The 14,762-nt window shown below is 39.6% G+C and overlaps 1 protein-coding gene across 6 annotated transcripts in view; it reads left to right on the forward strand.

Annotated features, from left to right (window-relative positions):
* tcf12 (transcription factor 12) overlaps positions 1-14,762 on the forward strand; it is a 101,012-nt gene that overhangs the window by 54,919 nt on the left and 31,331 nt on the right. Inside the window, exon 1 of one of the 6 annotated variants that reach the window (XM_049594561.1) lies at positions 13,657-13,881. The exons of the other annotated variants lie outside the window; for them this stretch is intronic. Coding sequence (XP_049450518.1) covers positions 13,813-13,881 — 69 coding nt within the window. The 5' untranslated portion in view covers positions 13,657-13,812. Of the gene's footprint in view, positions 1-13,656; positions 13,882-14,762 lie in introns of those variants that run through there. 6 annotated transcript variants of the gene reach the window in all.

A 14,762-nucleotide genomic window follows, 5' to 3' on the forward strand; every position in this document is an offset into this window, starting at 1 on the left:
TCTATAGGGCACGTCTCTCTGTAAATATTTTGCGGTTGTGTGTGTGTACATGTATGAATGTGTGTGCACGCATACACATGTGCACCTCGAGGTGATTGATTTTCAGTGCTGCCCTGTCACAGTCTAGCCTCCTCACAGCCTCTCCTGGGAGAAAGAGAGGCTGTCAGAGCGGATCCCCAGCTCTGCTCTTTTGATGTTTAATTAGTCATTACGTAGCCGAACAGGAGGACAGACAGAGATTAATAGCACAGAATATCTGAAATTTCTATTGGTAATGATCCCGGTGGAGCAGAAACCATTAGGATGCAGAGAAGTGTGGAGCTCAGCTTGCATTCGCTTAGACAGGGGGTGTTGGAGTTCATTAATATGCATAAATCAGTAAGTCAGATGTTCATTGTTAAAACCCTGGTGGATTGGCAAAGGTTTTATTAAGCCTTGCTTTAAATTCCTAGAACTGGTACAAGACAATGATTTTTTTTCTTCTCTTTTTAATAAGAAGCAACCGGTTTACTAAAATCCCACCCTTTGCTTTCCTTAAACAATGAAAGGGTTTTCTTTTCCCTTTTTTTTTTTTCTTGGTGAGGGAGTCTGAGACTGGATTTGCCTTTCAGAGCTTTGATAATCGTCACCTCTGCTGCTGTTACTCTCAAAAAATCAAATATGGAACAGGCCGTGCAACATAAAAGGCTGGCATGTGTTTTGTTTCTGGATTTGTATTTGAAAAGAAGTTTGTCAGAGAGCATGAGGGAGAGAAGCAGTCTCTGACAGCAGCAGGAACGCGTGCTGCCTTCCTCTTAAGTAAGTGATATATTTGCGGTCTTGTCAGACGGAGGGAGGTAGGGAAAGAATGGTTGCCTCGCGGGTTACATCTCTTTGTTGTGTAAATGGACGCTGGGCTTTTATTTGTCAGTACTTAACACATGGGCGCAGGTGCGGTTCTGTGACTCATAAGAGTACAATCAAGCAGTACAATGCTAGATGGAGAAAAACAGTGACAGAGCATGGGATAAAATACAGCTTCTTCTTGTCACTCAGTGCTGCTCAGATGATAAAGCCTGGAGCTCGGAGGAATTATCCCAGTTAGTCTTTGATCCCATTTGAAAGAATAAAGATGGTAGTGTTGAAAAAAGGGCTATAGGTCTCTTATAACCTGCTGAAAGAGAAATGAAAACATAAAACTGTTTTTTTTATAGTTGGTATATGTGGAAAATGTTTGAGTGGGAGGTTGTCTGGCAGCTTTTAGGAGGTGTTGGGATATTGGTATTGGAGGCATAGGTTAGGTATAGTGGTGTGAACTGTTGGAAGGTGTAAGAGCTACTTGTGACCCTTAAAAATGTGTAAAGTGACTTGCAGCTTGCGGTATGCGTAAGGATAATTATCAGCCCAGACCCATGTTTGTGTCTCTGGCACCGACACTGGGAGCGGTGAGGGTGGTGTTGAGAAAGTGTCGAGGGGACGGCGCACCTGGATCAGAGCTACTTTGCCAGAGGCAGCTGTGTGAAGAGCCTGCAGCCTACCTGTAAAGCATGAATGCAGCTGCAGATGCCACTGAAAGCTTTTGCTTGTGTAAGCAAGCGTGAGAGCCTCACCAGAGACCTGAATAGCTGCTTGATTTAAAAAAAAAAAAAAAAAAAAAAATTCAACACAGTGCTTCCTATCATTATGTCTACTGCTGGGAATGTTCTTATTTATTTATTTATTTCATTCTCAAATCCCCTTTTTCCTCCAGCTTGTATTCTCGCACCCCAGTCTAAAAATACATTTCGGAGTTTTGAATCTGATTGGCAATGCAAGTTGCAAGCCCAAGCATGATGTCTGTGTGTGTGTACACTACATGATGGAGGTGAATCAAAATATTTACGGGAGCACATCCTCTGTGCATTTAGGCTTTGACACTGCAGTGCACCAGGATGTGAAGGCTATCTAGACAGGCCAGCTGGCTGATTGCAAACATTTAAATGTTTCTTCATCTTATATACAGACACCCTCCTCCCTCGGCCACAGGCATACTTTCCTCTGCAGTCCGCTGGATGTGTGCCTGCAGACATGGGATACTGCAGATGTGGTTGCAGTTGTGTGATACGTATGCCTAAGGATGCATTGATCTGAGTTTTTCAAGACTGATTCTGATAACTGGGCTTTGGGTATTGACCGATATGTAGCACCAATCCAGTACCAGTGTTTAATTATTAGGCTGTATTAGTGTTGTCACAATACTGGAATTTATAACTTTGATACATTATCTTGTAATATATTGTCAATACCATGGAGAAAAATTGACATTGAAGGCATACTATTTGAAAATTTCATGAAAGGATAAATGAACTAATAAACTGTGCCTTGACAAAAACATCCTTTCTTTTCCTGGTTAGTGGCAGAGAACAGCAGAACACAGTGTTTAGCATCAATAATAAGAGTGAGTGAGAAAGCACAGCTGGTACCGGTGTTTCACTACTGCGGAAAATAATTATTAAAACCATTTCAAATGTTCAGAATTGTTTGCTAAATTGATATTGTTGACGGCACTAAGCTGTATGCCTGACTGTGCTGAAGTGACGTGGATCATCCTTTCATGTTTAAGGCAACATCAGGCTTAATTTAAACATTGTAACTTTGTAAAACTAAATATAACAAATACATACGTAGATGTAAATTGATTGAATTGTTATTTATTAATGTGATAAATCGTGCAAAAGCAACCACGTAAAAAAAAAAACTTTAAAATGATCGGGAATTAAAGTGTAAACCCTGTAAATGCAGCAACAAAACCTGAACAGGAATTAAAATTCCAGTATCAAACAGTTCACCTGCATAAAATTAGACCAAATGTAAACGTGAAATCACAGTTACATCAGGAACACTGCGAACAAACTCGATAAATATTAAACATTCAAAGTAAACAGGAATCAAAATTCTTTGTGAACATTTAGTACAAATAGGAATTTAAATTCCAATATAAAAACGTTAAACATAAAATTAAATCAAATAGATCAGCCCCATTGTCACCTCTACCCCAGCTGTCAGTATAGGATCGGTGCATGTCTGTGGCTACCGAGTCCTTACTAACTCTCATTATTCTAAGGATTGTTGTACCTAGTTTTTTCCACCTTATCAAATGCACTAGTGGAACATTAATAAAATCTTTGCTAACAAATTTGAAATATAGGTTACCATCTTGCGTGACGGATAAACATCTTAGGATTGCTCAAGCATGAAAGCTTTACTTTTTATTTTTGTTACAGTAAATATGGCTAAAATTGGCTCCCTGCATTATTTGACTGTATAAACTGAGGGCTGAGAGCGAAGGACAGAGCATGTTGTCATTGGACAGACATGCTGCTATGGTGAGGGATGCTGATGGGCAGCTGCGTGGGCACCTGTCTGACAGGAGCACTGAAGATGCAGAGAGAGCGAGAGAGAGAGAGAGAGAGAGAGAGAGAGAGAGGGTTTTGTGGCTTGTGGGGAAATGTTGCATCTTCTAGGATATTTATGGGAAGCTGCAAGGGCATGGTGTGTACATGTGTGTGTCAGCTTGTTTGTGTAAATAGTGTTGGTCCCCCCCCCCCCACGAACCCTTGTCAGAGGCACAGTGGCTTGATGTGACACTTCTTCCCTGGCTTTGGTGACGATATGGCTGCAGGATGAGAGAAAGAAAGTGGTGGGCTGAGATTCAGCTCCCCTCGGGGACTTTTGCAAGCGAGAACCCTGAGTGTGGATGACAAAATAGATTGACATTTGCTTTTGACAGATCACTCAGACACCCTTGTCTCTGAGAGATTTGTACTGTGTGAGCTGTAAGAAAGGAAGTCTGCTCCAGGCTCCGAGTCTTAAGAACCAGAGATGTTCCTCGCAGTGCTGTCTGGTGCATGACATTCAAAAGATATATTTTCTCTACCCTCTCTCTCTATCCATCTGTCTTTAACAGCTCAAAGACAAGGGATCATAATATTGTACTACAACAGTAACCTAATGTTCCTGTTGCTGAGAGAGCAGCTCCTTTTTGTTGCTTGCCTCTGAACCAGGTTACAGTATCAGGGCTTGGTGAAAAGAGTGGGGATAAAATGCATCAGTGAAGAAGCCTGATGTAAACAGCCAGGATCACCCCAGGCCTTTATAAGTCCTGAGGCTGAATTTGATTTTAGGGCCACCCAGCTGAATGGTGTAAAGCTGCACATGCACTACAAATACATTTAACATCGACATGGGGATGGCTACGAAAAAAAAGTGCATGCAGGCATTTTCCAATACACTAATTTTCCAAAAGAGTGTATTTATAATTCTTAATGAGTCACTAAGCAGCAGAGCCATTTACCCCAGTCCAGTGCCATTATTTCGTGGTGCAGCCAGTTCCAAAATATGATGAAGCAAGGCAGGTTAGGGGAGGAAAACATTAAGGGATCAAGTTTTTCTGCTTCCACGGAGGTCAAACTTTCCAAACTGTTTTGAAATAGCAGCGTATGTTCTGTTCTGCGTGTCAACAGTTGAGCCAGCAGAATGATTGTTCACAGTTTTTATGCTCGGGGAAAGCTGCAATTACTCTGGTTATATGTCATCATAAGTGCCTGGCAAACTCGACTATTAGTTTATATCAGTGGTTGGTTTCATAATGCAAGAAATTAAAGTCTGTGGTAGTGACTGCAGTAGTCTCAGTGCAGGTTGTAATCGGCCTGTGTTAGTTATAAAAATCACAACTCTTGTCCATCAATTGAGATTTAAATGTAGAATTATTTAATTTAGTAAATAAGTACAGCTAATGTGGACATTTTTAGATAAATCAGTTCATCCACATTTGTAGCATGAAGGCATTTTACACAAATCTAACTGGTATTTTCTAGCTAATGAATCTGAATTATTTTAGTATTAGACTTAACCTAAAATATCTTCTGTAGATGTGCAACATTTTTATAATACATATCGGTGCAGATGACTTGTTTTGTTAAGTTTATTTGCTAATGCAGTAAGTGGTGAATTTGATCTAAACATACAGATGAAACTGCAAATCTGTTTAATCTTTTAAATTGAAAATGAGAAGAATGTTCTTTCTACAAATGACATTTGGACATCTAGTGTTAGTTTGCCTGCCAGTGGCAGTGCCAGAGTAACCCAATACTAACATTATAAAAAATAAACTGTGATACCGTTACTCATGCTATTAAATGCTGCAGTCTCCGCAGCTCTTAGCGGCTTTCTCATGCCTTTAGATTGTTGTTCTGTTCCACACATAAATTGTATGTTTGAATCTCGCTGTTTATATGGAGCCCAACATACGAAGACGTTTCAAGCAAACAAGTCCAGACAGGCCAAATATATGTTACCTGGGCAAGATGACACACCAGACCTGTTAGTGTGAGTTAAGTTTGCTGTCATCAATCAGTAATTTCACTGGGATAACCATCGTCATGTGTAAGTAGGCAGAAAGGTCCCGTGTAGTGTACATAAGCTTTCACACAGTTCAGTGCTTTTACATGACGGCCGTTTTGCAGACTGAGTGAGTCAGTGTTTTTCTATTGTATTGAAACTTTACCTTCTGTAATGCTGCTGTAAATTATCTGTAATTTATTTTGGGTGTGTGTGTGGAACTTCAGAATTGTTGCGGGTGATTTATATCTATATAAATAGGTTATTTATCCAAATGTACTTTTCCTCAATGGGTTTGTTTTGCAATAGAAGCATGACTTGAGTTTGTATAATGGTGTGTATAATGCATATTCTTTATGTCAGTATTTTTTGTCCAGCCTGTGCAGCTGGCAGGGGACAATATATTTTAGGCTCTGACTGACCCCAGTTAGTGAGTTCCCCAGAGATGGCCTCATCAGATGGCTGATAAGATAGACACCCTTGGTTTGACAGGGATGATGCTGAACAGTTGCGGCCACCTCTGGGACCCTGTGCCTTGTGTTTATCTTTGTTTGGGCTGCTGAAATTTACCACTGACATAAGAGCCTGCAGATAATGGAGCAGGCAAACAAGCCAGAGGCCTGACCCCTTTCATCTGTGAGGAGAACAAGGAGTTAAAGGACAAAGTAGGAAAATAATGCACAGATTAAAGTCATTACTCACATTCTGGCCTGTTGTAAATTATTCATGTAGGGCTTGCGTGAGTTTACAGCATTAATGCAAACCTTGATTTCAGATCGCTGGCAGGCTCAAGAACACAGCCTGTCAACAATCACTAAGGTAGAGTGTTTGTTATTTAGAGACCATCTAAACCAGGCTGCTGTGACCTGGAGAGTACATCATTGAACGACATGAGGCTCACGTAGTCGCTGAGGTTCTTAACTCCGGGAAGGTTACGTGTAATGTGTTGTGTGTCAGGCATAAATCCCAACGGTCTAATGTAATGGTGATAGCGGGTCATCGTCCCACTTAGTGCAGGATGTGTCAGTTATTTGTTCCCCTTGTTTTGCTGTTGCCTAGTGCCTCATTTTTAATATCGTTTGTCAGCATCAGTGAACTAATAAAAGTGTCTGTTTCTAAATATTTTCATAAAAATATTTTGTCCCTGATATGTTCAAAAATTGAGGCATTTATAATTCATAAATAAACTATGCAGTTATTTCTAAAATAAAAAAAAAATTATGTTTTTGTTTCACTGTGTTCGTAAGTACAGTACACATAAGCCTAACATTGTTACAGAGTTGTGATAACCCTGAATAGTACATTGGTAGTTTTGTTAAAGGTTTTGCTGGATAGAAAGATTCAGTAGTTTCACCGACAAAGAAGATTGTTAAAATAGTAGGCGGTTGGCAAATAAACAGGCTCAAACAATACATGACTTGATCATATTAATTTTAATACTGTGATATTGTCATTCGGTCTTCCTCAGTCTCGTCATCTCTGGCTCACGAGTGATGCCGTGACCGTCCTGGTTTGCCAGAACAGAACTGTCACTTGTCATCATTTGAAATCAGCTGAAATTAAGCCGTTAAAGAAATACATCCTCACTTTCCCTCAACTTAATCTCCATCAGAGCTGTAAAGATGAATCAGTTAATCAATTCATTTGGCAATTATTAAATCAGCCCCCAACTACTTTTATAATCAGTTAATCAGTTTTAATTTTTTCAAGAAAAAATTCCTGGTTCTTAAATGTAAATATTGTCTGGTTTCTTTACCCCTCTGTCACAGCAAACTGAATATCATTGGGTTGTGGACAAATCAAGACAGTTGAGGCCCTCATCTTGGACTCAGGGGAACAATGATCAACATTTTTCAATCATCAATTTAAAAAGATATTTTTGGCAGATATATAGATGAGGAAAGGATGCGTTGGAAGAGTGCATATTTATTTTGTTACACTGGGTGGTACTTGGACTGTAAATAAACTGGGTTTATACTTATTTATTTAACTGGGTGGTAAATACACAGGGGACAGTTGTATATTAGTTGTAAATAAATTTGGGAATTTGTTGAAATAATATATGAGTTAAAAGAAGAAAAGAATGTTTTTTAACATTTTGTAGACCAAACAACTCGTCCAGTAATTGAGGAAATAACTGACGGATTCATTGACAATGAAAATAATCATTAGTTGCAATATCCATCTCTTTATCTCTCTTTACATCTCTCTAATGCCAAAAAATAGTAGTGGTGATGTGTGGCCTGCTGTGCAGTGTCTATGGAAAGCTCTGTCAGGCGCTCCGAGCTGTGGTCGTCAGATTCTGCGACAATGTGTGGCCAAACTAAACGCTGGGGATAGTTTAGCTTTAAACGGCGAGTTGTAGCCAGAGAATACCCACATCAGCAAAAGTTTTAAAAAAAAGTAGTAAAAGTAAAGTCCGATGGCTCCGATGAAATGTTAACCTGTGTTACAAAGAATTTCCTCCCACCGAAAACAAATGAACACGGCTCCAGACCGTAGAAAAATTTAATTATTGTGTAGAGCTGCACTGCACCACAGCGTTATAACTTTCATTGCCACGTTTATTCAGCAGTATTAAAAAAATGCAAATCTGTTTGTGTGAACATGAAAATGAAAACAAAATGAGCTGTTTGTCAGGAAAACTAATATTTTCAAATCTCATTGTTTTTAGTTTTTCCAACAAATGGTTTAAGACAGATGTCCAACAGATGTGCTAAGTTTTATTTCTGCTATAACTTGGGGAATGGATGTAGTTTGTAGCTTTGCTTCATACATTTTCTGCCATCAGACCTTTAGAGGAAATTAAATCATTGTTTGAAGGCCACTGCTCCCAATTATTAATCTGTGTTTAGCTTTTTTGTGGCCTTGTAAGCATGGCTGAAAACATAAATGCATGCAACATATACACCAAAGCAAAATTATAATGGGCAGGAATGGTATAACTTTGTTGCCTAATGAATACCACCGTCTGGACTGTAATGTAATTTATATCACATTATTGTCCACAACATTTGTACCAAATCTTGTCCATTGTGATTTGAAACCCCAATTTTAAATACAAACTTTGAGTGTGTCTGTCACAACCACAAAAAATAAATTCAGTTTTCATGTACCGAAAAGTTATTTGTAGAAGTGAAACACATGTACATTGGAAACCTGTGTTTCTCATTGACATGACATTTGAGAAATAAAGTCACTGCTGAATGTTTATAATAAAATAATAGAAAGTGAATTAAGTGCATGGAGAACCAATCTATTTCAAAACATTCAGTTTCAAGTTTCGCCTGTATTGAGTTTAAATTGCAATTTCAAACATAGGCTTCACTTAGCAGAATATTCTGTTTTCCTGTTTAATGTCTTCACTTTGTGGGTGGATGAACTAATGGGCTGGGTCTGCTTTATGAGAGCTGTGGAATTTAAAGAGGATGTTGTTTTAAACAGCTGTGGTCGACAGTCTTAGAATCTCAAGTAGGTGGCAGTCAGTGTAGTTCACTTAAATTTGAGCTTTATTAAAGTTCATTATGTCTCTCCACTTATTGTATGTGGATACAACCAGCTCAGCGTTCTCTTTGAATGGCATCTGATATGGGGAGGAGTTTTCCACCTGACAGGGAACTCGACTACAAACACCATCAGTCGAGAGTTTAGCAGCAACGACTTTAATGTATACAGTTGTGACACCGCTGTGCTCTTCTACAGAAGTTGTGTGTAAACTCAGAGGCCCTGCGATGCAGCATGTGCCAGTCAACAGGGTTAGTTTTGCTCATGCTTTTCTTCTGTTAGAGTATTTTTTGCATGAATACAGTTCATAGTTTTAGAGATTATGTTCATGACATCTTTATGTTTTATGATAAATAATAGTAACAAACTTTATTTATAAAGCGCTTTTCAAAACAAAGTTACAAAGTGCTTTAAATGATTGATCCCAGATTTAAACCAATGTGGAATTCAAGCAAATAAAATGAGGCAATTTAAGAAAATACAAAGAACAAAAAATAAAATGAAGATAAAATACCGTCACTGAAGCAGATGAGCAAAGATTGGCAACTAATTTCTCTATAGATTGTGCTGAGGTACAGCAAATCAAACAATTAGAGTAATACAAAATAAAAGAATTCAAAATCACTGACAACACAAGGTAAAAACAATAAAAATTATCAAATGAGACATATATAAAATAAGCAGTATGCTAAAACTGATAAAAGGCTTTTTTGAACAGATAAGTTTTAGGAAGTGAATTAAAAGATGTCACTGTATGTAAGTTGTACTCAGGGCCTGCTGTAATGCAGGGGAGCTCGACAGTGGTGAGACAGTCCAGTGCACCCCTGTAACTGAGGGGTTAAGACAGCAACCATTAACATTAACGTTCCGCTTTTGAGTCTGCTTTGTTGCATCTCCAGATCACACGTTTCCTCTCTTCACTTAACTGTCTTATATAAAGGCTTAAAAATGCAGATGAATACTTTTTGGGGATAAAAACAATGCCAGTGTGCTCAGTTCACCTCGCATTGCTTGTGCATGTTTGCAGTGATCCAGTTTCTGCAGTGGCTCTTTTTAATTTAATTTGCAGCACAACAACAGCACAACTCTTTCTTGTTCTATTGAACTCTGAAGATCAGGTACGCACTCTAACAAATATAGATGACTCAGCTGCATCACTTTGATTGTAAATATTAGCAAAGAAATCAAAATCCTGAACCTTTTCATTGATTATTGACTTTTATGATAAGCTTTTTAATAATTTGTGTAAACCATGTGAGGCACATTTGAACATTGTTTTGGGTCAGCGCTTTGTAACAAAATATTGTTAAAAAGTGGCGTAATTTAAAAGCTTCAAGACACAGTAAGAAATCATTTAAGATGAGACATTTATGAAAACACACACAAAATTACACATTGCAAAACTTAAATGAACTTAGATAAATAATTTGTTTTTAATTGGTTAGTCTATTTTTTTGCTGCTTATTGAGGCATACTGACAAAAAGCGGCAGAATAATTCTAGGCCATACTGCACCCACACATTTTCAGCATACTTGTATACTTTGAGTGTTTGACAGTGAAACAGGCATTAATTGTGTGTGGTATTAATAAAGTCTGGAAAAAGTCATAATTTAACCAATGAACGTTGCAGAAATCCCAAAAAATCACTGACTTAAAATCAGTCCATTCACAATACAGCCAGGAGGTTTGTGAGGCTGGGGGTCTGACTGCTCCATGTACCCCCCTCCACTCTCCCAGTCAGCCCTCCCTAATTAGAACCAGAGCTTCTTACAGGAAACAATCTTCCTGTCTGATGACATCATCGCTAAATCCATGCGTGAGATGGGGGTGACCTCAGCCTGTGGATTTACTCAGTGTTTTTCAACACCCAAACAAATCCCAAGAAAAGCACCTTGTGATGACTCGAGTGTCTTTGGAGAGGGTGGTGTGAACAGGTGGGTGGAGCCGAGCCTTCATCTCCTAGATGAGGGGGTTTTCAAAGTCTGACCCTGTGAGCTCACCCTCCGACAAAATGACACAATAAGTTCGACACTGAGTTCAGTCGACAAATAAGTTCCTGTTTGACACAAACAACTCTCACTGGATAAATTTGATACTGAGGGAAAACTCAAAAACTTCACGATGTTTAATAATGATGATATATAAATTTAAATAGAGATATATAATATTACAGCTGAGCCTGTCGTCCACTTTTGGAATAATAGCGATCATTCTAGTGGCAACTTCTTGAAATTATTCCCACTAAATCAGGCATGTCAGTGTCCAGCTCAGGTGCCAATCGTGGCCAGAGGACAGATTTTAAACGGCAAAATATACTATATGTGGCCTACCACACAATATTGGTTCATCAAGCAAGGTCACTTGCATTTATTGCCTTCACCTCACAATGGCAGGACTGTCACAGAGTTTGTAGACGTGCAACTACGCAGGTGGAAGTAATATGTTTTCAAAAACAGACAGTAAACAAGCAAAGGGAATGGTTACCTAACAACAGCCGTTTCCTGCTCGGCAGCGGACACGGCCACAGCAAAGACGCATTAAGTTGACAGTGAGGGCCGCTGCTTTTTGGAGCAGTGGAGTGTTGAAATCGTTTTCACTGAAATATTAAATACTTGTTTGTGACTTTTTTTAATAACCCATTTGATGCGAGAAGCAGCTGGCCCCCGGTGTTTTCACATAATAAGTGGGGAGATCCTGCACTTGAGTGTTTCTCTTAGGAGATAAAATCTTCTTCACACTTGGTGAAGTAAAAGCATTCAAACTCGTTTAATAAACTCTTTAAAAATTGACTGAATTAATTCTGGTTAACAAAGTATATTTTGTATAATTTGTGATTATTTGTGTAATTATAGTTATATTAAACAAGTTTATTGTGGCATTGTTTTGTTGTATGGTTTGTTTGTTGTAGTTGCAGAATCTGTTGTGAAGGGTTTATATCCTGTACCAGAGAATTCTCTATAAATAAAGGTCTGTGTGGGCAGAGTCGACTGAGTTAAGACTCAGGTGCAATTTAGGCGCAAATTGTGCCAGTTGTGCACTGAGGGTTTTTAAGCACTTACCTCTATGAGCTGTGTGTCGCAGCCACTGCTGCAGCTCCAACTGCTGACCTTGTTGGTAAACCGTCCAAAGTCAGTGGGCCAAACTACAATAACTAACTTGCTGTTCTTGTTTCTACAACACTGGCATGCACCTGTGCCTTTCACCTCGTGCACTATTTTTGCCTCACGTCTTGCCCTCCACTGCCCCCTTCAACTCTCTCAGACTCTTCTCTGCAATATCAAGTCTGTGACCTGTGTTATTCCTTCGCTTTAATAAGATCAAACCTTTCCACTACTTAAAATGCAAAGACATGCTCAATGTGTCTCCCACATAGTCAGTATTAAAAGAAAAAGGCTGGCAGTGTCCTGACTCAGCCACCACTGGTATGACATGTGCGCATTATTTCCCAAATGAATGCCCATCTCCTCCTGCTTTCATGTGTTTTTCCTTGCAACACTGTGCGTGTGTGTCTGGACTTGTTTTAGAGCCCTTCAAACACTTCTATCATGACCATTTTCCTTAAAGCATCAACTTGAAACAGCGCCAGATATAAAGTGGTAACCGCATGTAGAGCCAGTGTTTTGGACGAGTTTAAAAGAGTCCCGAAGAAGAAAGGGGGATAAATAATAACAGTACTAAAAGGAAAAGCATAATAAAGGCCTAGTTTTCTTAGGGAAGTGGAAGCTTTCATCTCTCTATAACAATAATGTTCTCAATGAGTCTACAGGCCTGTGTTTAGTCCAGGAAGCTTCGAGTGGCAGACATGAAAGGCTCCAGTCAGACTGTACAGATCGGGCTCTCACTGGAATATGGTATCTATCCTCTCCTCCTCTCCTTTCTTCTCCTCTCCTTTGCTCTCCCCTCCTCCCACACGATAAAGGTAATGGGGAGCTGTGTGGCTTGCAGTGACAGTAAACCATAGTAAAATGGCTGTCGATGTTCTGCCCCCCCGGTGCTTCCCCCCCGTCCGAGGCCCCCAGGGTTTAGGAAATGGAGCATTATTTTCATGTTCTGACGTCACGAGCCAGCCCCCCTTTGCAGCTGTTGCATGCTTTACAACTCTGTGTTTACAGGCACTTCTCAGCTAAAGGTCTCACTCTGCCAACACCAAAACTCTCATATTTCACATTTCATCAACACAGTTTGTCCATCTCTTTCTCTTTCTCTCATTACCTGGATTTGGATTCATGGATTTTTTTCTCCTGCACATGTTGAGTCTTTACTTTCTCTCACTAATGACTCCTAATTGGTGTGTGAGCCATGTGTGGGAACAGGTAAATTGTGTTGCCAGATGCTTGTGTTCTTTCAAAAAGCCCTATTTTACCTCCCTGCCTGTGGACTCTTTTAATCATCACCAAAACAAAAAGATTAGACACTCTGGATTAAAACGTGTGGGAGATAACACTTATTCATGTGCTCATTTGTTCAGCATTTAATTCCACACATTAATAAAATCCTGCGTAAAATTATCTTAGCTCCAGTTTGCCGGGGTTCCCCTGCAGGAAATCTGCATTTTTATTTTTTTTTATGCTTGGAATTAATTTTTTTCTCTTCTTCTTTCTAAATCCGCTCACACATTTGTTTTCTGTCCCGCCCACTTCCCTTTATCTTTTCTACACCCACCTCCCCATCGCCCTCCCCTCCCCCCTGTCCTTTTCCTCTATGCCTCAGCACTTAGAGGCTTAAGAGAGGGATGTACCACATGAGCCACTCCCTTCTGACAGCCACCCCTTCCCACAGTGTGGAATGGTACGATCCTGCTTTGCATAAGTTTCCTCTGAGTGGGTCGTGTGTGGAGGCCAGTACTGGAAGAATTATTAGACCCTTTTGAGCGGCTTGGATGTATGTCCAGAGAGAAAGCTAGTGTGTTGCTGCAGTGTCTCTGTATCACTTAAACTGTTGAAGCTATAATGTATTGCGCCTACCCTGTCCCTGGAATGGGCAGTAACTCTTTAATGTATTACTACAACGGGAAATCGGTGAGTAGTCTCTTTGGGAATGTGTGTGTATCAGTGAGACAAGAGGTGTGTGTACGTGTGTGTGTGTGTGTGTGTGTGTGTGTGTGTGTGACTGCCGGCCTCAGTCTTCTTATCCACCTGACTGTCCTTGTGTCTATAATTTTAGCATGTTTGTATATTTATTGTAACATAAAAGCACTGTGTTACTGTGTGTGTGTGTGTGTGTGTGTGTGTGTGTGTGTGTGTGTGAACGCATGTGCCTGAGGGCTCGTCTCTCTGATTTTCCATTACATCAGTTAAAGCTGTGTGACAGTACTCTTTAATAATTCAAGTGTCTTAACTGTGTGTTAAACTTATTTCAGCACACTTTTATACCCAGCTGTCGACAAATAAGTTAATATTCTCGGCAACACATTTAAAAGAAGTTAAGCCATTTTAAAAACTTTTTCTCATCCACAGAAAATGAAACGGTTTTGGCCGAAAAAAAAAGTTTTTTGCAGCCTTGAATTTATTTTTACTGGCTGGTTGCTTCAGCTCCGAGACTGGGTTGAAATAATAACAAGTGGGAGTCTGGGAATGATTAAGGGAAAGAGGCTGCCTGTTGAGGTTAGACTTTCCTGTTTGCAGATTGAGCTCTAAGCACCAGTGTTGCTGTTATTCCATCTGTTTTTAATCACATTGGCATTCTTGACGCCACAGGGAGCCTAATGTGATTTCTGAACTTCTCTGTAATGACCTCTTTGATTTTTGTTACCCTGAAAACGTTTTCTGTGTGAGTACTTTATGAATCATTGAATGTGTGTGTGCGTGCATGTGTTTGTGTGTGTGCTGCACTTGGACTTGATGGAGCTGAGTCTTAGCTTAAGTTACTGATATAAAGATGGGCTGTTTGTGTGATGCAG

Source organism: Epinephelus fuscoguttatus, linkage group LG2 (genome assembly GCF_011397635.1).
Source record: "Epinephelus fuscoguttatus linkage group LG2, E.fuscoguttatus.final_Chr_v1".
Classification (NCBI taxonomy): domain Eukaryota; kingdom Metazoa; phylum Chordata; class Actinopteri; order Perciformes; family Serranidae; genus Epinephelus; species Epinephelus fuscoguttatus.